Source organism: Schistocerca gregaria, chromosome 2, assembly GCF_023897955.1.
Source record: "Schistocerca gregaria isolate iqSchGreg1 chromosome 2, iqSchGreg1.2, whole genome shotgun sequence".
Classification (NCBI taxonomy): domain Eukaryota; kingdom Metazoa; phylum Arthropoda; class Insecta; order Orthoptera; family Acrididae; genus Schistocerca; species Schistocerca gregaria.
The window spans coordinates 537,764,083-537,788,806 of record NC_064921.1 but is presented as its reverse complement, the minus strand read 5'-3'; the positions used below and the strand labels follow the sequence as shown (position 1 = coordinate 537,788,806).

The window sequence follows — 24,724 nt, the reverse complement described above, 5'->3', positions numbered from 1 at the left end:
TGCTTCTGGCACTTCTTTTCGCTTTCTGCCAGAAGGAGAAGTACATGTACATGGATCTACTACCCCCTGGAACAGCTTAACTCTACTAACGTGAACCACTGTTGTCTTGGTGGGCAATTGTAATTTTACATTGACAGGTGATGTCATTTCCACTACCTGTTACAGTCCCTGGAACTTGTTTGTGAACTTCTTGGTTCTCCCTTTTCAAACATTCACATTAGCTAGTAGTACCACTTGGCCTACTCTGTACTGTGGCAACTTCCTTGTTGTACCTCCCATCTGTTCTTGTCATTCCAATGCTTTCGTGTTAGCTAGTCTAACTCTCTGCCCTACTTCCTTAACGGTTTTCGCAAATTGCCTTACAAGCTCGCCATCCGCTCCCAGCCTTGGACAAAGCATGTAAAAAGGTGATGGCATCTTCCGCCCATAAACCACTTCGTACAGTGACAATCCTGTCGATGTATGTACCTTACTATTATATGCACTAGTTACGAATTGCAAGTACACATCCCAGTCGGTGTGTTGACTATTTACATAGTGACTCAACATCTTAGCGATTGTGCAATGCACTCTCTTCGTTCGTCCATTTGTTTGCCGATGGAATGGACTACTCTGTAGTAGTTACCTTCAGTAACTTACACAGTTGCTTCAGCAGATCAGACGTGAAATTAGTACCTTGATCCGAGATTAAGGACTGAGGTACCCCATACCTGAGTAACCAATTATCAACTAAAGCTTGTGTCACCGTACTTGCTTTCTGATCTGATAATGCGAGCATGACTAAATACGTAGAAAAGTGGTCAATCACTGTTAACACACACTTATTCCCTGCTGCACTCCTATTAAATGGATCTAATACATCAACTTCAATTTGTTGGAAAGGTCTGTCTGCCTCTGGTAATCTTTGAAGCTGAATCTTTTGATGGCTCAAGTCTGCATGCTGTGCACATGGCACACAATTCCTGATGTACTCGTCCACGTCTTGACGTCATGTCCTCCACCAAAACTTCTCCGGTGTCCACCTATCCGTAGCTCTTCTCCTGCCATGTCCTGAAAGAAAATGGTCATGTGCCTGTTGCAAAACTTCAGATCCTAACGCTGCTGGCACGGCGACGCGTGGGCTGCATTTTGTCAACCTGCAAAGTAACCCGTCCTATACTAGGAACTGTGGTTGCTTTCTGAACAATTGGCAATCACTATCCATGGCTTGTGCCCTTTTTCACTCATCTTCAGTCACCCCTGTTACTTTTAATACTGCCACTTTCTTGCTCAATGTGTTAGCATTGGCATGTGTATCACCTCATAATCTAACTCACCGAGTTTCAGTGCCCATTTCACTAGCCTACTCGCTGGGTCTTTCAAACCTAATAACCATTTCAGAGCTGAATGATTCATCACAACATTAAACCTTCTACTGTACAGATAACATCAAAAGTACGAAATCCTGTATGTTACCACTAACAATTCCTTCTCCATCATGGAGTAATTTTGTTAAGTTAACGAGATGCAAATGCAGTCCGATGTTCTTTGCCATCAATTTCTTGCCCAAGTACAACCCCGAGAGCGTGATTAGACGCGTCACATTGTACTATAAACTCCATCGAAAAGTCTGGAAACTTCAAAACTAGATCTGATGTCAGTATCCATTTCAACTCTTGAAATGCTTTCTCCCACTCTGATGTCCACTGGAAGGTAACACTTTTTCTAAGCAACTTATTAAGTGGCCTCGCTATTTCTGCAAACCCCTGTATGAATTTTTGATAATAGCTTACAAGACTGATATACTATTGCAGTTGTTTAACCATTTGAGGAACCGGAAAATCTCATACTGCAGAAATGAGACGAGGATCTGTCCATACCGCGTCCTGACTGATAACATGCCCAAGATAATTTACTTGTGCTTGCACAAAATGGCATTTGTCCAAACTTAATGTTAGCCATTCTGTCTCTAATCTTTTGAACACCTCTTCTAACCATTCCACATGCTGCTCTATATCTCTTGAAAAAACTATAATGTCATCCAGATACACCATGCATTTTTTTCAGTTTCAACCCACGAAGGACTCCATCCAACAACCTCTGAAATGTTGCTGGAGCATTTTTTAGTCCAAACAGCAATCTTTTATACTTGAAGTGACCACAGTGCATTGTAAATGCTGTTTTTGGCCTGTCCTCCAGACATACTTCAATGTGGTGATAACCACTTTGCAAATCCATTGTTGTTGTTGTTGTTGTTGTCTTCAGTCCTGAGACTTGTTTGATGCAGCTCTCCATGCTACTCTATCCTGTGCAAGCCTCTTCATCACCCAGTACCTACTGCAGCCTACATCCTTCTCAAACTGCTTAGTGTATTCATCTCTTGGTCTCCCTCTACGATTTTTACCCTCCACGTTGCCCTCCAATACTAAATTAGTGATCCCTCGATGTCTCAGAACATGTCCTACCAACTGATCCCTTCTTCTAGTCAAGTTGAGCCACAAATTCCTCTTCTCCCCAATTCTATACAATACCTCATCATTAGTTATGTGATCTACCCATCTAATCTTCAGCATTCTTCTGTAGCACCACATTTCAAAAACTTCTATTCTCTTCTTGTCCAAACTATCGTCCATGTTTCACTTCCATACATGGCTACACTCCATACGCGTTAGTATTTTGCAGCTGTGACTTACTAAACTGATAGTTCGGTAATTTTCACATCTGTCAACACCTGCTTTCTGTGTGTTGTGATAGTGCCACGACATTTAACAGTGCCGCCACGACAGTACGCACAAACGGCGATAGAGGCGCTCCGCAAATCGGCTGAGCACGGGAGCGCCACCTAGCTACGAACGGCGCTGGCCGCATGTCATGGTACGGGAGTCGAATACGAGAGACTGAGTTGTAATCATGGGATCAGCTATTGTTTCTAAGAGAGAGTGTGAATATCCATGCAATTATTGTGATTAAAGGTTATAACACTTTTTGGCGACGAGGATGGGATATTTTCACTGCGTTGTGGATTTGCGTGTTCATGACGGGGCAGACATGGAACAGCTTATGCAAGCGCTCATTGAACAACAAACACAGCTGACGGCTACTATTCAGGATCAACAAACACAGCTGACGGCAGCGATTCAGGCGTTGTCGATGTCGCTTACTCATCGTCTGTCTTCCTCTTCTCCGCCTCCATTCCCTCCTTACGATGAGGCCGCTGAAGACTGGGAGGATTATGAGAAGCGTTTGCGGCAACACTTCTTGGCTTTCGGCGTTGTCGACGCTCCTATGTGTAAGTCGTTATTTCTATCTTGGATTTCCCCTCGAGTCTATCAGCTGCTATCTCAGTTAGCCCCTCTGCGGGAACCCGCCTCCCTGTCCTTCCAAGAAATGTGTGACTTATTGTCTGCCTATTATCGAAAAAACACCCACGTCGTTGCCGCCCGCGTGGCGTTCTACCGGTGTCGTAAACAGCCCCATCAATCTTACCGGGCTTGGGCGGCGGAACTACACGGTCTGAGTAGGAAATGTCAGTTTGTCACGGACACACATAACGAGTCTTATGCTGACTCAATGGTTAGGGATGCTATTCTACGGCTTGCTCCTGATAAAGAAGTTCGGCAACATGCCCTCCAACTGCCAAACCCGTCGTTGTCGGAAGTTCTAAGCATCGCTCAATCCTTTGAAGTGTCTCATGCTGCTGGCGCGCAAATCGATGCGTGGTGTGATGTAGGTTCTGTACAGTCAGCTCTCGACACGGGCAATTTGCCTGTTTCACAGGAGAACGACGATGTGGCGGCGGTCCACTAGCGTCAACAACGTCGCATTGGGCCGCAACGCTCGCAGCGAAACCAGCAACCACAGAAGCCGGTTCGTTCCGCACTTCCTTCCTGACCCCGTTGTTTCGTACAGCACGACAGGGCAGCGTGTCCAAAACGTTGGGCCACGTGTAATTCATGTAGGAAAAAGGCCACATTGCTTCTGTGTGTCAGTCCCATAAAGTTCCTGTCGACGAGAACGAGGCATCGGACATGGATGTTCACTGTGTGCTTTCTCAAACAAATAAGCTGTTTGTTACTGTTCGTGTGCTGAATAAAGTCATCCGCATGCAAGTGGACACTGGCTCTGCAGTAACTCTCATTAATTCTCACACGTATTTGGCGTTGGGCTCCCCTCCTTTGTCTCCAGTTACGTGAAGTCTGAGGACTTATAATCAACAGAAAATTCCTATCATGGGCCAGTTTGATGCTTCCACTGCCTACAAGTCTTGTTTGGCCCCTCACGTTTTATGTGGTGGATCATGCGGGCACTGAAAACCTGTTTGGTTATGATGCTTTCCAGCTGTTCGGGTTCTCCATTGATGATGATGTGCACCTCATATCTGAGGATATTCCGTATCAACAGCTGGATGGATTGTGTTCTGAATTTTCGTCCGTGTTCTCTGCTGGTCTGGGTTGTGCCAAGGATTTTGCAGCTCACATTACTCTTAAACCTACGGCTCGTCCTAAGTTTTTCCGGGTACGCCCTATTCCGGTGGCATTGCGTGCACCTGTCAAGGCTGAGCTAGACAGGTTAACAGCTTCAGGGATTCTCCTTCCGGTTACCTCCAGTGAATGGGAATCGCCGATCGTGGTGGTTTCTAAACCAAAGGGGAGTCTGCGATTGTGTGGTGACTTTAAAGCCACTGTCAATGCTCAGAGCCTCATTGACACTTATTCTCTTCCCCGTCCTGAGGAGTTGTTTACCAAGCTCGCTGGGGGCCAGTTCTTTTCCAAACTTGACTTATCGGAGGCGTACCATCAGTTGCCGTTGGACGCTCCTTCCAAGGAATTTCTTGTTATCAACACTCCTTGTGGGTTGTATCAGTACCAGCGATTACCATTTGGCGTCGCTAGCGCACCGGCCATTTTTCAGTGGTTTTTGGAACAGCTCATGGCTTCCGTTCCCGGCTGCATAAACTATCTGGATGACATTGTTGACACGGGAGCCTCCACTGAGGAACACCTTCGTAATTTACGTTCACTGTTTCGGGTTTTGCATTCGGCTGGGTTGAGGTGCAATCTAGACAAGTCACAGTTCTTCCAACCCTCCATTGAGTATCTAGGTTTCTACTTGTCCCGTGAGGGTATACGTCCTCTCCGTCAGCACGTTGCGGCCATTAACGCTCTACCCTGGCCGTCTACGGTCAAAGAACTTCAGGCGTTTCTAGGCAAGATTGCTTATTATCACAAATTCATTCCATCCGCAGCGGCGGTAACTTATCCTCTGCATCAGCTGTTACGCAAAAACGTCCCCTTCTGTTGGTCCGACAGGTGTGAGCAGGCTTTTGTCCGCCTGAAGGCTCATTTGCAGTCGGCGCCTTGTCTTGCCACATTCCGTCCGGGTCAGCACTTGGTTCTGGCGACTGACGTGTCACAGTATGGCCTAGGGGCTGTTCTCGCCCATCGCCTATGCTTCCAAGACCCTCAACGAGGCGCAACGGCGTTACTCTCAAATCGAAAAGGAGGTGCTCTCTATCATTTATGCTCTAAAAAAGTTCAGCGTTTTTTTGTATGGTTCTAAGTTTCACCTCGTCACCGACCACAAACCGCTGGTCTCTCTGTTCAGCCCCTCGGCGTCACTTCCGGATAAGGCAGCTCACCGCCTGCAACGTTGGGCCTTATACTTGTCTCGTTTTCATTATGAGATTCACTATCGCCCCATGGCCCAGCACGCCAACGCTGATGCATTGTCGCAATTGCCGATGGGCCCCGACCCTGTTTTCGATCGTGATGAACTCCTCTGTTTCCACATTGATGAGGAAGAACGTCGTGCGGTCGAGGGCTTTCCCCTTACAGGTTCGCAGGTCACGTCGGCTACTGCGCGGGACCCGGTCCTGCATCAGGTGATCGGTTTTGTTCAACGAGGTTGGCCGGACAGGACCAAGGGCCGGGCATCGGATCCCCTTCGCAACTACCATGCCTTGCGCCTTCGTCTGTCTGTTCGTGATTGTGTTGTTCTTCTGGCCACGGATGGCGCATCTCCACGGGTCGTGGTGCCAGCCTCTCTTCGCAAAGATGTTCTCAAACTGTTGCACGAAGGCCATTTGGGTATTTCTCGGACTAAGTCCCTGGCCCGCAGGCACGTTTATTGGCCCGGTATTGATTCGGACATCCCCCATATGGTTGCTGTGTGTGGCCAGTGTGCTCAACAACTGGCGGCACCTCGTACAATGTCCTCTCCGTGGCCTGATCCAGCTCAGCAATGGGAACGGGTGCACGCCGACTTTGCTGGCCCCTTCCTCGGTACTTATTGGCTACTGTTGATTGACGCCTTCTCGAAGTTTCCGTTTGTTGTTAGATGTCCGTCACCCACCACTGCGGCGACGATGCTGGCTATGTCCAAAATCTTTGCGCTAGAAGGTCTTCCATCCACGATCGTCATGGACAATGGCCCTCAGTTCTCTTCGCAGGCCTTCTGTGATTTTTGTACTGGGCAAGGTATTCATCATGTTACCACACCTCCCTTCCATCCGCAATCGAATGGGGAGGTCGAGCGCCTTGTCCGCACTTTCAAATGCGAGATGAAAAAAATCCTTAGTGATTTTTCCACAGATGACGCCCTGCTGCAATTTCTGAGTTCTTATCGCTTCAATGCCTCTGGGTGATCGCAGCCCTGCTGAACTCTTGCATGGCTGCCAACCGCGCACTCTACTGCACCTGCTTCACCCTGTCAGGCCTTGTACTGTGTCCCCTAGTGCGGGAAATTACTCAGTGGGCGCCGACGTGTGGGCACGAGGGTATGGATCTCGCCCTAAATGGATTCCAGGGGTGGTCAAGGCTCTTCGCGGCCGCCGGCTTTGTGAAATCCGTACGGGCGACGGCACGGTTGTTCGCCATTATGACCAGATGCGCCCACGAGTGGTGGCCACGCCGGTGCCACCGCCCCATCCTTCGCCTCTACCAGCCCGAGACGCCAGTCCTGTTGCTGCTGCCGATCTACCGTCCGTGTTGATGCAGCCGCCATCGCTGCCGCTTCCGAGTACACCGGAACCGGCCCCAGTCGCGACGCTACCTTCTCCGGGACCCATCTCACTGGAGTACATTCCCAGGTCCATGACACCTATGGATGCTGCTCCGGAGTTTTCACCCATCATCTCATCCAGGAGGCACGTTCCACGCACGAGCTTCCGTCCTGGACATTTTCGACCATACTCTCGTGTCTCTGCGCGGGCTCTCCTCGGGGCCTCACAAGAGGCCATGGATGTCTCGGCGCTGTCCATTTCTCCAAGGAAGTGATTTTTTTTTTTTTTTCAAGGGGGGAAAAGTGTTGTGATAGTGCCACAACATTTAACAGTGCCGCCACGACAGTACGCACAAACGGCGATAGAGGCGTTCCGCTAACGGCTGAGCGCGGCAGCGCCACCTAGCTACGAACGGCGCCGGCCGCATGTCACGGCACGACAGTCGAATACGAGAGACTGAGTTGTAATCATGGGATCAGCTATTGTTTCTAAGAGAGAGTGTGAATATCCACGCAATTATTGTGATTAAAAGTTATAACACTGTGGGATTGGAATTATTACATTCTTTTTGAAGTCTGAAGGTATTTCGCCTGTCTCGTACATCTTGCTCACCAGATGGTAGAATTTTGTCAGGACTGGCTCTCCCAAGGCCATCAGTAGTTCTAATGGAATGTTGTCTACTCCCGGGGCCTTGTTTCGTCTCAGGTCTTTCAGTGCTCTGTCAAACTCTTCACGCAGTATCGTATCTCCCATTTCATCTTCATCTACATCCTCTTCCATTTCCATAATATTGTCCTGAAGTACATCGCCCTTGTATAGACGCTCTATATACTCCTTCCACCTTTCTGCTTTCCCTTCTTTGCTTAGAACTGGGTTTCCATCTGACCTCTTGATGTTCATGGAAGTGGTTCTCTTATCTCCAAAGGTCTCTTTAATTTTCCTGTAGGCATATCTATCTTACCCCTAGTGAGATAAGCCTCTACATCCTTACATTTGTCCTCTAGCCACCCCTGCTTAGCCATTTTGCACTTACTGTCAATCTCATTTTTGATTCATTTGTATTCCTTTTTGCCTGCTTCATTTACTGCATTTTTATATTTTCTCCTTTTATCAATTAAATTCAATATCTCTTCTGTTACCCAAGGATTTTTATTAGCCCTCGTCTTTTTACCTACTTGACCCTCTGATGCCTTCACTACTTCATCCCTCAGAGCTACCCTTTCTTCTTCTACTGTATTTCTTTCCCCCTTTCCTGTCAATTGTTCCTTTATGCTCTGCCTGAAACTCTGTACAACCTTTGGTTTAGTCAGTTTATCCAGGTCCCATCTCCTTAAATTCCCACCTTTTTGCAGTTTCTTCAGTTTTAATCTACAGTTCATAACCAATAGTTTGTAGTCAGAGTCCACATCTGCCCCTGGAAATGTCTTACAATTTAAAACTTGGTTCCTAAATCTGTGTCTTTCCATTACATAATCTATCTGATACATTTTAGTATCTCCAGGATTCTTCCATGTGTGCAACCTTCTTTTATGATTCTTGAACCAAGTGTTAGCTATGATTATGTTATTCACTGTGCAAAATTCTACCACACTGCTTCCTCTTTCATTTCTTAGCCCCAATCCATATTCACCTACTATGTTTCATTCTCTCCCTTTTCCTACTCCCGAATTCCAGTCACGCATGACTATTAAATTTTCTTCTCCCATCACTACCTGAATAATTTCTTTTGTCTCATCATACATTTCATCAATTTCTTCATCATCTGCAGAGCTAGTTGGCATATAAACTTGTACTAGTGTAGTAGGCGTGAGCTTCATGTCTATGTTGGCCACAATAATGCATTCACTATGCTGTTTGTAGTAGTTTACCCGCACTCCTATTTTTTATTCATTGTTAAACCTACTCCTGCATTAGCCCTATTTGATTTTGTTTTTATAACCCTGTATTCACCTGACCAAAAGTCTTGTTCCTCCTGCCACCGAACTTGACTAATTCCCACTATATCTAACTTTAACCTATCTATTTCCCTTTATAAATTTTCTAATCTACCTGCGCGATTAAGGGATCTGACCTTCCACGTTCTGCTCTGTAGAACGCCAGTTTTCTTTCACTTCATAAGGACGTCCTCCTGAGTACTCTCCGCCCGGAGATCCGAATGGGGGACTATTTTACCTCTGGAATATTTTACCCATGAGTACGCCGTCATCATTTATCCATACAGTAAAGCTGCATGCCCTCGGGAAAAATTACGACTGTAGTTTCCCCTTGCTTTCAGCCGTTTGCAGTACCAGCACATCAAGGCCGTTTTGGTTAGTGTTACAACGACAGATCATTCAATCATCCAGACTGTTGCCCCTGCAACTACTGAAAAGGCTGCTGCCCCTCTTCAGGAACCACACGTTTGTCTGGCCTCTCAACAGATACCCCTCCGTTGTGGTTGCACCTACAGTATGGCCATCTGTATCGCTGAGGCACACAAGCCACCCCACCAACGGCAAGGTCCATGGTTCATGGGGGGGAGGTGGATAAAAATTTACACTGTCATAGGTTGTCTAACGTTTCTGTGATATTCAGAATCGGATATACGTTCGCCACTGTCCATTCATTCAAATGTCTGTAATCTCAACAAAAGCGAAATTTTTTCGACCCGTCCCGTGTCTTCTTTTGAACTAGGACCACGCTCCTAGACCAAATACTATTACTGTGCTGCATTATCCCATCTTCCAGTTGTTTGCTCCATTAATTGCTCTACTTCTGGTTGTAATTGTTTCGGTAGTCTGTATGGCTTATGATACACCGGAGGGTGATTCCCTTTCGGAATATGATGCTGTGTTATTGGTGCAGCAGGTAACCTACCCTGTGCTTCCATACCCGAATGATCATTTCCTCTCAAATGATTTACCTCGTCACAAAGTGCAGATGTGCTGACAGTTTTCTTTACATCATAGTCTAGCCTTGGACTATCGATGTCCTCTTCATTAACTCTGCTGTGGCTATTACTAATCCCTTTGGCAGATCGAGATCATCCTGCCCGAAGTTATCTAAACTCACAGGAACCATAAACTGCCCGTTTATGTCCATTACCCGTGATACACTCCTACGAATAAAGCAATGCTTTTCATCTAAAACCTCATTACTCGGTAGTGGCTCTACCAAGAATAACCCCTGCTGTGGCATATCGACATCCACTGGTACCCAGATCAACTTTCCTGTACCTGAGTGTACTTTGTCACACGAAATCACCTTTAATGCATTTGTACGCAGTTTAGTTGGTATCACCTTAGCTATTGGTGCACCTTTCAACTCTGAAACATTTGCATCGGCTGTACCCATTGAGAACAAGTTCCCATTGAGTTCCAGCGTATGTTGCGAAAGGTCAATTTTGGCGTGATGTTTAATCAGAAAGTCCAACCCAAGTATTTACTGAAAATCCCTGTCCCACAGTTGACAACACCTCCATTTGCTCCCAGAACTACATGTTCCCTATCTTAAACTTGAGCTGTGCTGTCCCTAGTGCATCTAATTTTTTATCACCTACTACGCGCAATCTGTATCTCGGAGCTTCCAATCCTTTCTTGTCCATGAGGTCCACACTGACAACTGATACATGCGCTCTAGTATCCACTAAAACTCTTTGCCACTTATCTTTTATCCAAACCATCAAACTGTAATCCACCTCTTCGTGCACTCTCTGAGTACGTCTTTTAACTGGGAATGCCTTCTGACAGCAGGAACGCTCCCTTTTTCGTTGAACAGTTTTTTACCTGCTGTATCATTAACCCATTTCTTGTCCTTACACTGTTGTGACTATTTTCTGACAATTTAAACACTGCGCTTCCTGACATTGTCCCTTAAAATGACCTTGCTTCCTTCAACGATAACACTCTTTGGAAGATGAAAAAATGACTTCTAGTGGCACTATCCATTTCCTGCAAATGTGTAGCTACGCGCATTGCTGCTGCTAAGTCACTTGGATTTTCCATCCATATCTGGCTTGAAAAATCCAGCGAGACCCCTTGCAAAAATGCGTCTAAAGCTCTATCCTCTGCTTCTTTCAATAGAACTTCATTTGCACTCGCATCTTGCATTAACTCAAACGTGTGCACATTCATTCTCCTAATTCTGTCTGATAATTCTTCTGCTGTTTCACCCATTTTTTGCATCATCCTCAGAAAATAAAATCTATAGTAGGAAATGGATAAAGCTGAAAAAATCTCGCACTGATTTGTTTCCTACACCTTTGCAATAATCTCTCAGCGAACTCTGTGAATGTAGTATAATCCTTTAACCCTTCGTGGTATGCCACATAAGTCTTTGCGTCACCTACTAACCGTAACCTCGCCATTTGCAAACACATTTCATCCGACCAGCCACACAGTCTAGCCGTACTACGTACGTCACCAATGAAAACATTCACATCCTCTGATGTTTTACCCGAGAAGGAAGGTATCAAATTAGCCGCTGAACAATCTGCCACACCGGAAAAGACAGTACCCTTGCATTCTACACTATCGCTTCGCGAGCCTGATTGAGGATTTTGCAATTGTTTCTCCATCCTCTGCATGTTCTGCTTTCGCAACCTATTTTCTTCAATCATTTTCTTAACTTGCTCTGTCAATGCGACTATGGTGTCACTTGTCCCGATGGCACGTGTCTCTGGCATTTTCCATGTGGTATACCTCACCTCACAAAAATAAAGTTGTATTACCCAGAAGCAAGTTAATTCCTTGCATGTCTACTGGCAAGCCATCTAGTCTTACCACATTGCCCCGTTACATGACCATAGAAGCCACACACATCACAAGTGCTTGGTACAAATTTATCGCAAGGAGCGATGTGACCTGTTAATCCACACGCTACACATTTAGATGGTACTAAGTTAACGTGACTATCACTCCCACGAAACTGCAATAAGTCTACAGGGCTGCTAGGCCTTTCAAATGACACTCTCACATCCCTTAATGCTGCCCTTGACATGTCTAGCTACACAGAAAAAATAGAGAGAATGCAGTTGCTGGACTCACCCTATTCGGTGTTTCTCGGTTGCTGCACACGGTGCTAGTCAAAGTCGTGGCGTGGGTGCGCCTGACACCACTTGTTACTGCTTCTGCACCACTTGTTAGCAGCAGACACAGTGGCTGCACCAAGGACTGAGATGGCATGGAGTTTTACAATTATTTATTGAACTTTCTTTACAATTTCACCTTCGTTGTCACTGCCCAGCCCTGAGGATACCTCTGTCTGGCTGCTGCTGTATAGATTCTCCGACAATGCGCGCAACATACGCCGCTGATCGCACTCAGGAGCCTCAGGCCACCAGTGCTCTGCTGAAGCCAGGATGCCCTGTGGTTGAGATTAACTCGTCGCAAGAGGTCGGCTGCCAACGCCTGCTGCACGGGCAGCTGGGAAGCCGTCAGTTGCGATGTCCATGAGGTTCCGTCATGGACGGACCACATGCCATGGGGCCGGGTTGCTGTGAAGTCTGGGCGTCAGGCCCCGGCGACACCTGTGACTAAAACCGTGCTGTGGCCAGTCCTGCTGGAAGTTCTCGCTGTAGTCAGTCAGCCATGGTGCCGACCAAACTCGGGCCGACCTCTAGAGCTGAAGTTGACATCTGGTGGCGAACGGATGACTCCTGTGAGCTGGAACTGACTTCTGGAATCGTCACCCACTTTCGGACACAGACCAAGTCCACCGTCAGATCCGAACTGCTTTCTAATGGCTTCTGTCTGTTGGTGCCTGTCCACTATTTATATCTGGCCGGAGGACATTTTTTACCCTCGGTGGTAGCTTTTTGTTATTACTTCTGCAGTATATTGCAGCGTAACTTAGCATGCTGGCCTCACTTCCCCATACTCAGCACTCTCTAGGTTTCGTTCGGCGCTCGGTCTGTGTGCGTCCTTGGGTCAGCCTGTTGGTAGACTGCTGCTGTCAGCAAGAGTATCTGTGTGTGCCTATTTCGCAATGCCTCATGCCTCTGTTTTACCATTCTCCACTGTGTGAAGCAATGCTTACTACATGTGGCTGCAACACATGCAATGATTTGCTATAGGTGAGTGGTTGCCTTTCTCTTATTTTGTTTAATACTTTCACAGCTACACAGAACATTGTTCTGAATACAACTTACACTTGCAACATATTGAAGACATTGCAAGACACCATTCATGGCCAAATACAACAGCACAACCTGTGAACTTGGCCAGCATCTGCATTTATATTTAAGCATACATTTCTTCTGGTGTTTCCATATTTTTGTCAAACTCATGTACTTTTGATAACATACTGTGTATTGTGTGATTATCTGCTAATGTTGCTTAACATGTGGATAAATGAATCTCTTGGCTGATAAAAAATTCAGTTTTTTCTATACAAAATGCCATTATGTGAAGGTCCATCACTTCTATCAGTATATTTTAAAATGTATATGATGAAACTATAATTTTATCTCTGTGAGATTAAAAAAGAAATGATAATATCAAGTTATAAGTTTTCATGAGACTGAAGTTCCTTTATTATAATACAAAATATAATTTGGAGTATACATGTTTGTTTACATTCAGTTTCTTGCAGGTAAGCCAGCAATCCTTAGACACACTGGACGCACGTCCACATCTGGCCATCCTGGTTTAGGTTGTCTGTAATTTCTGTAAATTGCACCAGGCAAATGTTGAGATTCCTTTGAAAGAGTATGGCTGATTTCCTCCCCCATCCTTAAAACAATGTGAGCTTGTGCTACATTTCTTATGATCTCAATGTATCAGAGAAACAGTAACAAAAAATTGTCGACAAGGAGACTACTTTTTATAATTTTTAGTTGTTGGAAGTTTCATTATTTTTAATCATCAGATGTTTGTTGCTCTTGCCTGCATGGGTTTCCTGAATATATATTAGGGATAGCTTTTTCAGTTATCTGAGTCATCTGTCCTGAACTTTGCTGTCTGAGAGGTGCTGTGATAAAGCTTAACCATTTTCTGACAGTGGTTCTGTTAGTGCTCTACCTATCCATTTAACCTTGTCATTATTTCAGTTGCTTTCAGCTTTCTCCTTTTCCTACTATACATTTGATTTTCTGTTAGTGTTCTACCCATCCCTTTAACTTGGTCATTGTTTCAGTTGCTTTCAGCTTTCTCTATTTCCTATGATACATTTGAATTTCTGTTAGTGCTACACTCCATATAACCTTTCAATAAAGTTTTTATTTATTTAAGGACTGGCAATTAAAGGCTTTAGTCTAATAAAGGTTTTATGTTTGGTTAATTTTATCCATTTTTATAAGTTCTTCATGTTTCCCTTCAAGACAAATGTACCTTTCATCTTTTTAATTTGTTTTTAGAAACTAGGAGGGGGGACAAAGTTTTAATATCTTGCTGATTAGGTCATAAGGAGTGCAGTACTAGATTAGTTAACAAAGAGGGTGAAAGAGGGGAACTGATATAACTGATATAGACCATTTTGAAGGAAGCCATTCAGCATTCACCATCGATAACTTTAATGAGTGTGAATGGATTGGAGATTTGAAATTCAGTTGTCATAGATATATGTCTTTTATCTTAACTACTGTGCAACCACTCTTGGTATACAAGGTTTGTCCAGTAAGTACTTAGACTGAAATTATAAAAATAATTTTATCAAAAATTTGTACAGAGTAAGATAAAATTTTTCAAAACATCAGGCTTCTTCATCAATACTCCTCTGGCAGCACTATTCCCAGTCTTCATAAGCATTTATTTTTTTTAGTCAGCAATCTCAAAGGCTATTCAGGCACCCAGTCAAAGCAACCCAATGGATTGCTTAAACTGTCCAGAGATGATATCCTTTCAGACTTATTTTTGATCTGAGATAACAAAAAGAAGTTGACGGGAACCAAATCTGGACTTTTAGGGTGGTTGGAGGAGCGTTGCACATTGTGTTTGGTCAGTGTTTCCCTCACAATTAGTGATGTGGCCAAGTTTTGGTTGGATCCAGAGTTGTTAAATATATACATGAATGAAATGGAAGAAAGGCTGGTATTCACCAGTGAACATTATACTTTCAGTCCTAATGACATGTGGTGTTGTCACCTAACTGCATGTACTTTATTATGCTACATATCGGGACTTAAGGATGCATATTTGGGAAAGCTTTTTATGTCATGCCAGTGCAATCAAGAAGGCTCATTATCCATACTTGACCAGTAATTCACAAAGATGGTGGTCCTTTAACAAGGTCCCATCCATGTCTGTTTCCAATAATTGTTCAACTGGGCTAGTGTTCCATCTCCAATTAGCTCAACCATGATAAAATCTTGAAATCTACTGAATGAAGTTGTCAGTGGTTAAAACATTGGATATGTATGATTCAAATTCCCAGCAGACCAACAACAGTTAAGTTTTCTGTAGCTTCCTTATGTCAAATAAAATGAGTGATGGAATGGTTCCTTTAACAAAGGTTAGTTTCATTCTCTGTCCTTGTCATACAGTAGCTTGTGCTCTAACTAACTAATCTTCCCTCCTTTTGAACTGAACCAGAAAATTCTTTCATTTGCCTTGTTTATAGTATAGTTGCCATCTGCAAAATGAAACAAGTTGACTGTACTGAAGGTTACTTTACTTTTCTTCATAATCATCTCCATTACTTAAGCATTTGTCGTACCCATCCTCGAGATTAGAACTTCCATGTCACAGTCAGCTATTGTCAGTCCATTATACTAGTTGTTAAGTGCATTCTTCATCTCACCACCACATGCAAAATATTTTCAGCCCAAGGAAGACTTTTAGTTTCGTGAAAAACATGTCTTGCACGATTTAGGTTCTTCATTTCATTCTTGAAATCATCTCTGCTGAGCAATGTGTTTGTCAGGTTTTGTACATCATGTCATTGCACTGAAGAGTCCTCAGATAATTTTGCTGGTAATTGCTCAAGGAAGGTAATATTTTTGTATTGGGAAATTTTAAACTTCCAGACAAATGGTTCTGTAGATCTGAAACATAGAGAATATTATCTGATTTTTGAACTTAGGTAGTAGAGATTAGCAGTGCTGAATGGTTTCCAAATGGACCGTTAAGCCGTCAAAGACAGCTTCTATATCCAGCCAATCTTTTGTTAATATGTAAGGCGAATTGGTTCTTTTCACACTCATGAAAGTTGTATCAGAATACTCTTCTGGGAAATTAGTGGCACTTCTTGCATTTGTTCTTCATTCTTATTTTGAACAGTGAATTAATTAATGTTTCAGTATATACATTTTTATGTAGTTTCTGATAACTCTGTGAAATATGTACGAGGCCTGACTCAGAAGTACCTGACCTAACAAAGAAAATACCAAAATTTTGCAGAAAAAGACCTTTGTTTCTCTACATCAACCTTTCATCAAAACATTTTTCCCAGTAATGTTCAGTAGTTTCAATACACTGTTTATAGTGAGAATTTTTTAGCTCCACAAAATAGCCATCAACTGCAGATGTCATCTCTTCATTTTTGCCATATCTTTTATTATCAATCCTTTTATTCAAGTTCAGAAACAGAAAATAATCAGAGGGGTGTAAATCTGGTGAACAGGGTGCATGAAGAAGCAGTTCAAACCCTAACTCATTGATTTTGATCATAGTGACAATGGACATGTGAACTGGTGCATTGTTGTCATGACAAAAATTTCTTTTTTGATAAATGTGGCCTCTTTTTCTTGATTTCATTATTAAGATGCGATACTCATCATTGACTGCTTTTCCTTGTTGAAGATAATCAGCATAAATTATCAGATGCACATTCCAAAAAGCTGATGCCATGGTATTGCCTAGCAATGGAACTGTCTTCGCTTTCCATGGAGCTGATTATCCTTTTCAGTTCACTGTTTTGATTGTTCCTTTGTCTCTGGTGTGAAGTGATATACCTATGTTTCATCCATGGTTATTAATCATCCTGAAAACTTGACTTTATTAATTCCGAGTAAATGCAGCACCCATCATGTACACTGCTTTCTCGTGTCCAAATTTTCAGTCAGTATTTGATCAACAGCATTTTTTGAAGTGACAGTAGTGTCTGCTACCTTGCACTCTTGCAGCTGATGCTTATTGAATACCATATTGTGAATTTTCTTCACAATATCTGGCATGGTCGTCTCATTTGATTGACCACAGCAATGTTTTGTCTTGGCAGTTCGCACGACCTCACTTATTCTCTACCACCCAATATTTTATTGTTGTGGGTGAAGGAACAGACTGCCCCAGGCTAGAATTTAGCTCATCTTTATATTTTGTTGGACTGAGACATTTCAAATGAAAGTATTGTACCACATAATAATGACCAGTTTTTCCATGTTTACAAATTCACAGAGAGCATTCATTGTTGATTGCTGCCAAATAATACTAAACATCGTAGCACAGTCAGACATCAAACTTAAGCTTTATAAGGTAGGTGCTTTTATCATAATCATATGTTTGTAACAACAGCCACTATTTATAGATCAGATTGTGTATTTATGGGACAGATCTGATAATATATCATCTGTGATTGGTGATGGGCATTTGGGTTGAATTTTGTCATGCAGTTTTTTTTCATGAGCTGCATTGTCACAGTCCAGTTTTACAATATTCTGTAAAACACATAAGAATTGGTTCTTTGGGGACATAAAATCTGGTATTCTAACATTATAAATACATTTTTCATCTTAAGTGTTTTTCAAAGGCATTGTATGCTCAGGCTGTGATGGCTCTTTAGTTCATGCTTTTATCTATTTGTTTTTTCTTGTGTACCTTACAGAGACTCTTTTCTCACATGCCATGCTAAAAGCTGTATATCAAGGCAGGCAGGTAGATGCAGTATTTCTTGATTTCTGAAAAGCATTTGAATCACTACCACACCTACACTTATTGTCATATGGGGTAACAATTGAAATTTGTGACTGGATTGTGACCTTTTTGGTAGGGAGGATGCAGCAAATTATCTTGGATGGAGAGTCATTGTGGTACATAGAAGTAACTTCAGGTGTGCCCCAGGGAAGTGTGTTGGGACCTTTGTGTTTATGCTGTCTATTCATGACCTTGCAGACAATATTAATAGAAACTTCAGGCTTCATGCAGGTGTTGCAATTATCTATAATGAAATACTGTCTGAAAGCAGCTGCATAAATATTCAGTCAGGTTTTGATAAGATTTCAAAGTGGTGCAAAGATTGGCAACTTGCTTTAAATGTTCAAAAGTGTAAAATTTTGCACTTCACAAAATAAAACAAAAAATATAATATTCTGTGGCTGTAAATGAGTCACAATTGAAATCGGCCAACTCATACAAATGACTAAGTGTAACATTTTGTAATTATATGAAATGGAATGATCATGTAGACTCAGTTGTGGGTAAAGCAGGTGGTAGACTTTGGTTGATTGGCAGAATACTGGGGAGGTGCAATCAGTCTACAAAGGAGATCACTTACAAATCACTTATGCGACCAGTTCCAGAATATTGTTCAAATGTTTGGGACCCATACCAAACAGGACTAACAGGGGATGCTGAATGTATATAGAGAAGGGCACAGGAATGCTCACAGGTTTGTTTGATGCATGGGAAAGTGTCACAGAGGTACTGAAGGAACTGAAGTTACAGACTCTTGAAGATAGACGGAAACTATTCTGAGAAAGTCAACTAACAAAGTTTAAAGAACCAGCTTTAAATGAGGACTGTAGGAACTTATAACAATCTCCTACGTATCACTCACATAGGGATTGTAAGGATAAGATTAGAATAATTACTGCATGCATAAAGGCATTCAAACAATCATTCTTCCTGCACTCCATATGTGGATGGCATGGGAAGAACCCCTAATAATGAGTAATACACGATGTACCCTCTGGCTTTCAATTCAAGATGGTTCGCAGAGAATAGATGTAGATGTAAATGTAGATGTAGACATTACAAACCGTATGGGATATAAGTTCGTTGCAGTGTAACTTATGATACTTAAACTTTGTGTATGTGACATCACTGCTGCTGCCTGTATTGTTTTCTAGCTTTCCCCCTCTCCTCATATCATGATTATTATATGAAAATTTGCATTCACATTTGCTTTCAGTTTAGTGTCTTTTCTTTGCTAAACTGCCATACCTATGTTGTATTTGTTTAGTGATCTTGATGAGACCTGTGATAGGAAAAATGCCATTTTTATAATTACATACATACTCTACAAATCACTGTGAAATGCTTGGCAGAGCTAACTTTCCATTACCCCATGTGCTGTGGTTTCCTTCCGTTCTATCCGTTCCATTCGTATATGAAGTGCAGAGTGAATGACTACTTAAATGCATATGTCATGCTGTAATTAATCTGAGCTTATCTTTGCAGTCCCAAAGAGAGAGAGGCATAGGAGGCTGTAATATATGATTAGATTCTTCACTTCAAATTGGTTTTTGAAATGTAGATAGGCTTTTGTAGATTAATTGTGCTTGTTCAGGTTTCTCAGCATTTCCATGTCACTCGCTCATGAGCCAAATAAATTTATGGCTGTTCATGTTGACCATCTTTGTATGTGTTTTACATCACTTGTTAGCTATATTTTATAAGCAATCTCCTTTGTAAACTAATTGCCCATCCCAATAGCCTATCAATGAATGTTAACTTTTCCGGATGCTTTACTCACAACTGAGCATATGTGATTTTTCCATTTCATATCACAACATATTCAGGCCGGTATTTGTATGAGTTAATTGATTATAATTGTGGCTCATTCATACTGTAGTCATATGATACTATGTTTTTGCATTTTGTGAAGTGCTCAGTTTTATCTCATTATTTGAATGTAACTGGTTAATGCACTTTATCATTCACTAAGTACTGACTCAATTTTTTTTGTGTTCTTGATGTTCCAGAGCAATGAAGAACTATCTGCTGAAGAAGAAGCCCCAATAAAAGTAGAAGAATTTTTACTAGTGGAAGATATTGCATATGTGAAAATGGAAGATCCAGTAAGTTAATCACATATTTATTGTTAACCAGTCTTTTGAGAGGCAGGCAAGTTTATCTACATCCAGACCATGACAGGAAAATGATCTTATGAGAGTCTCAAATACAACAGTTTTTCTTAGTTTCTTTCAGAATGGTATTCATAGATTGCACAAAGTATTTGAGGAAAGTAACTAGTTTTGCCCAATATTGGCCTGCTTCTCATGATGATGAGAAGCAATGATATACTTCAATGTTAAATCTAGTTAACCAGAAATAAACTGCTGCTTCTCATCACGACATCTCCTACTTTAGGGCCAAGACTGAATGCCTCTTCAATCCTTGTCAGACTACACCTTTAAGTAGGTAGATACCAATATATGCACTGAAGCGCCAAAGAAACTGGTATAGGCATGTCTATTCAAATACTGAGACATGTAAATAGGCAGAAAATGGTGCTGCGGGAGGCAATTCCTATATAAGACAAGTGTCTGGCACAGTTGTTAGATTGGTTGCTGCTGCTACAATGGCAGGTTATCAAGATTTAAGTGATTTGAATGTTATGTTATAGTCAGCACAAGAGAGATGGGACACAGCCCCTCTGAGGTAGCCATGTAGTGGGTATTTTCCTGTATGACCATTTCACAAGCGTACTGTGAATATCAAGAATATGGTAAAAGATCATATCTCTGACATTGCTGTAGCTGAAGAAAGATCCTGCAAGAAAGGGACAAATGACCACTGAAGAGAATTGTTCAGCATGACAAAAGTGCAACTCTTCTACAAATTACTGTAGATTTCAGTGCTGGGCCATAAGCAAGTGTCAATGTGTGAACCATTTAACGAAACATCATCGATATGGGCTTTTGGAGCTGAAGGCGCACTTGTGTACCCTTATGACTGCACAACACTAAGCTTTATGCCTCACCTGGACCTGTCAACACCTACATTGGACTGTTGATGACTGGAACATATAGCCTGGTTGGACGAGTGTGATTTCAAATTGTGTTGAGTGGATGGACATGTATGGGTATGAGGACAACCTCATGAATCCATGGACACTGTGTGTCAGCAGGGGACGTTTAAACTGGTGGAGACTCAGTAATGGTGTGGGGTGTGTGCAGTTGGAGTGATATGGGATCCCTGATATGTCTAGATATGGTCTGTATGACGATATGTCTGACAGGTGACATGTATGTGAGCATCCATTCGTGTCCATTATGCAATCTGACAGACTTGGGCAATTCCAGTAGGATAATGTGACACCTCACACATCCAGATTTGCTACACATTGGCTCCAGAAGCACTCGTCTGAGTTTATACACTTTCGCTGGCCACCAAACTTCCCAGACATGAACACTATTGAGCATATCTGGGCTGCCTTGCAACATGTTGTTCAAAAGAGATCTCCGCCCCCTCAAACTGTTACAGATTTATGAACTGCCATGCAGGATTCCTGGTGTCAATTCTCTCCAGCACTAGTTCAGACATGAGTTGAGTCCATGCCGCATGATCCATGCATGCACTGAAGCGCCAAAGAAACTGGTATAGGCATTATTTAAAATTTAGCAGTTCATAGGCACATACAAAATGAATGCACAAACAACTGCTCCATTGCTAGAGGAATCATCAGTTTTATTGCTATTGCATCCTGTAATCTAAGCCCAGATTGACAATTTCAGTGCTCTGTTGAGAAATATGTTAACTATTTCAGTAATTGTAGGCCTACCTACTTGAATTTCTTTTGCAGCTTCACTCCACAAACTATCTTAATTTCTCTCTAATGAACTCTGAAATTATTGTTTAAAAAAGATCAAGGAATTGTGACATCTAATTCAAATTGCTGTCTCCATCTTCTTCACAAAGACTATAATTCCCTTCTGTTCTGGTGGAAAAAAAAAAAAAAAAAAAAAAAAAAAAAAAAAAAAAAAAAAAAAAAAAAAAAAACACACACACACACACACACACACAGACAGACAGAGAGAGAGAGAGAGAGAGAGGTTTGATACTTTTCAGTAAATTCTGATTCTAAATTCAGTGTAGGTGAAGTTTGTTTATATTCTTTCTGGAGAATGTTGAATAATTTGTAGCCATGATTTCATGCAAATCAAGGCTCTACAGCCAATTTTATACAGAAAATGTTTGAAGTGAAGACTCACCTTTGTTCTATAGACCATTTCTACAGAATTTCTCTGTCATCATAGGAGTACATGGAAATACTGTTGAAGGGACATATGCCAGATTCCTAGACCAATCTGAGTGCTGTGACATGCTCTATGCCTCTGTACTTCATGAAAATTTCTTCCATTGCTCTATCTTTCAATGACTAATAACACTATTCATTTTTTCTTGAGATCAGTGGCTTTTCAGCAGAAGCACAATCAAGCAGAAAAGGTCCTACATTTCACATTGATCATTCTGCTATCACCCATTGTTTCTGAAATGCAATGGAATTCCTTAAACTAAGTCTACAAGCTTTAGAGTTTGCAGCCAGTGATTTTTTATGGCTGCCACAATTGTGTTTACTGATTCTCTAATATTTACACATCAGAACAATATTGCCAACAACAGATCTCTCTGCTGCAGTGCTCAAATTAGTGATAATCTACAATCAAGCCATCCTTAACTCACTCCATTTCAACAGATAACATTTCATCTTTGGGTGCATATCCTGCAGTGACACAGAGCTTGTCCAGTGGGATATCCACAAGCTTATGGTCACACTGTATATGTGAAGGACAGAGCTTATTAGTTATCTGTACACACCACAATCAGTAGAAGAAAACATGAATTCCTGTTTTGCTTATGTCACAAGAATCATACACTATTTTCTTTTTTTTTCTATAAAAGATAGAAATGTTATTCTGTGTGTGCAATTGGCACTCGATGTCAAATTATTTTATTGCTTAGTTTTTGTACTTTGATGTTCATAAATTGTTATCAAATGTTAAATGTGAGTTATTCATCTTTTTCAAATCATTTGGTTTAACATGTAGGAGACATGTTAAGTTTTACAACAAGAACATTTTAGGATAAATACAATAGTTTACAACATTTTATACACATTTCCGAGATAGAGCTGCACAGATACTTATAATAGTTTCTCTACCCAAAGAAATAAAATATGTTATTTCCTCAGTGAGTTCTTCAATAGATAATAGCACTTTTTCACTATAAGCATAAAGAGCAATCATTTCACTACACCAAGTTTCATGTTAAGTCTATTATTACCTTTTATTTTATTGTAAATATTTAACTCCATATATTCTGATGTTTGGGCATAGAATTTTAAACAATTTGTCAGAAGTTTAGTATTATCTCTATAGTGAGTGCTATAGACGTGGTGGAAGTGTCAAGGGTAGGTTCTTTTCTGTAGAAGAAAATCAACATCTCATATACACACATCAAAAAAAGTTTTGCATAACCCCGGTTCCCAGAACTCCTGAAGATAGACATTGACTGTGGATATTGTATCACAGAGACAGTCCCTTTGACTGTTCAGAGATGTCACTAAACCCGTCAAAAGATGTAAACAACCATGCATGAGCAGCAACTATTAGACGGAGGGGGTCCGACAGCTGATCATTTCCAGTCATTCCACCAGGAAGGAGGTACACGGCTTGTGTTGTCTGTAGTTCAACCATGTCTAGATAGTCAATAACATGGTTTGATCGTCTCTGTGTTGTTACTTTGTGCCAGGAAGGTGTGTACAGCACTCTGGACTACCACCTCTGAAGGTCTCGCCGTATAGTGGTACAACATGCGTAGGCAATAAAAAGTGCAGAAATAATTTTTATGTTGCTCTCTATTCCAACTTTCTGTACGGGTTCCAGAACTCTTGGAACCGAGGTGATGCAAAACTTTTTTTGATGTGTGTATATTGTTAGACAAGCTTGCCCATATTTAGTTACTTCCAATTTTATACTATTTTACCATAATTTTTTGTGTAAAACCTTTTTAAACAGTTTCTCTAAAACTACTTGCTCTGTTTTGTCTTTGGTAAATTTCTCTTTGCTCTCATTATAGGCAGTTTATGATACCAGTTTCAGTAATAAGAACCATAGGAAAGTAAGACTTCTTTGTTCATCTCTGTTACTCTTTCGAAGTTTAAGTTGTAACTGTCTTTCTCTATGCCATAGTGGAAAGTATTTGTGAGTATGAGAATATTTTATTTGAGAATACTGCTTCCAGCTGTGTGATCTGTTCTGAAAATATTCATAGGCATATTTTATTAAGCAAATATAAACTCAATCAATGAGATCAGTCACCTAACTTTCTTGGTTTAGTTTTACTCTCAAATTCACTGATCCCCTACCCAATCTTCATTCCATTGTTCCTTTTTACACTTTTCAGACTTCTGTGTTATCTCTGTTTCAGGGCCTTCTTTTCCTCTTGGCTAAGTATAATTGTGATGTTTCACATTTACCTGTAATTTATTTTGTTTTTCATCAGCAGAAAATGCAGGAAGTGTTTATATTTAGTCAAATCTTTTGTTCTATTGCTTATGCTAAATTTTTCAATGTTTTTCCCCTCCTTTAATACCGAATTATTACATAATGTCATCTTTATTTCAACACTCTCTTTCCTGTGACTTTGCATCACTTCAGGATGTCATTAAATCCCAGAAAGAAGATAGCTTTTGTCTCTGTATCTCGTGAAATCCAGTGATGACTCTAGGATTTTTCATTGTAAAAAGGTGTTAGTATTACACCATGTGATATGTTTTGCTAGTATACTGTGATCTACAAAAATCTCGTAAATTTGTGGTTTTTATCTTTGTTGGCAGAGTACTGAATTGTTTCCTTTGTTTCTGAACTAGTACATTTGCATTTGTTTT

At 41.6% G+C, this 24,724-nt stretch overlaps 1 protein-coding gene across 12 annotated transcripts in view; it reads left to right on the top strand.

The window, feature by feature from the left end:
• Positions 1-24,724, top strand: part of LOC126330835 (zinc finger protein 710-like) — a 112,932-nt gene that overhangs the window by 34,181 nt on the left and 54,027 nt on the right. For all 12 annotated transcript variants that reach the window (XM_049996431.1, XM_049996430.1, XM_049996426.1 and 9 more), the window contains one exon: positions 19,815-19,910. In XM_049996431.1, coding sequence (XP_049852388.1) covers positions 19,815-19,910 — 96 coding nt within the window. The remainder of the gene's footprint in view (positions 1-19,814; positions 19,911-24,724) is intronic.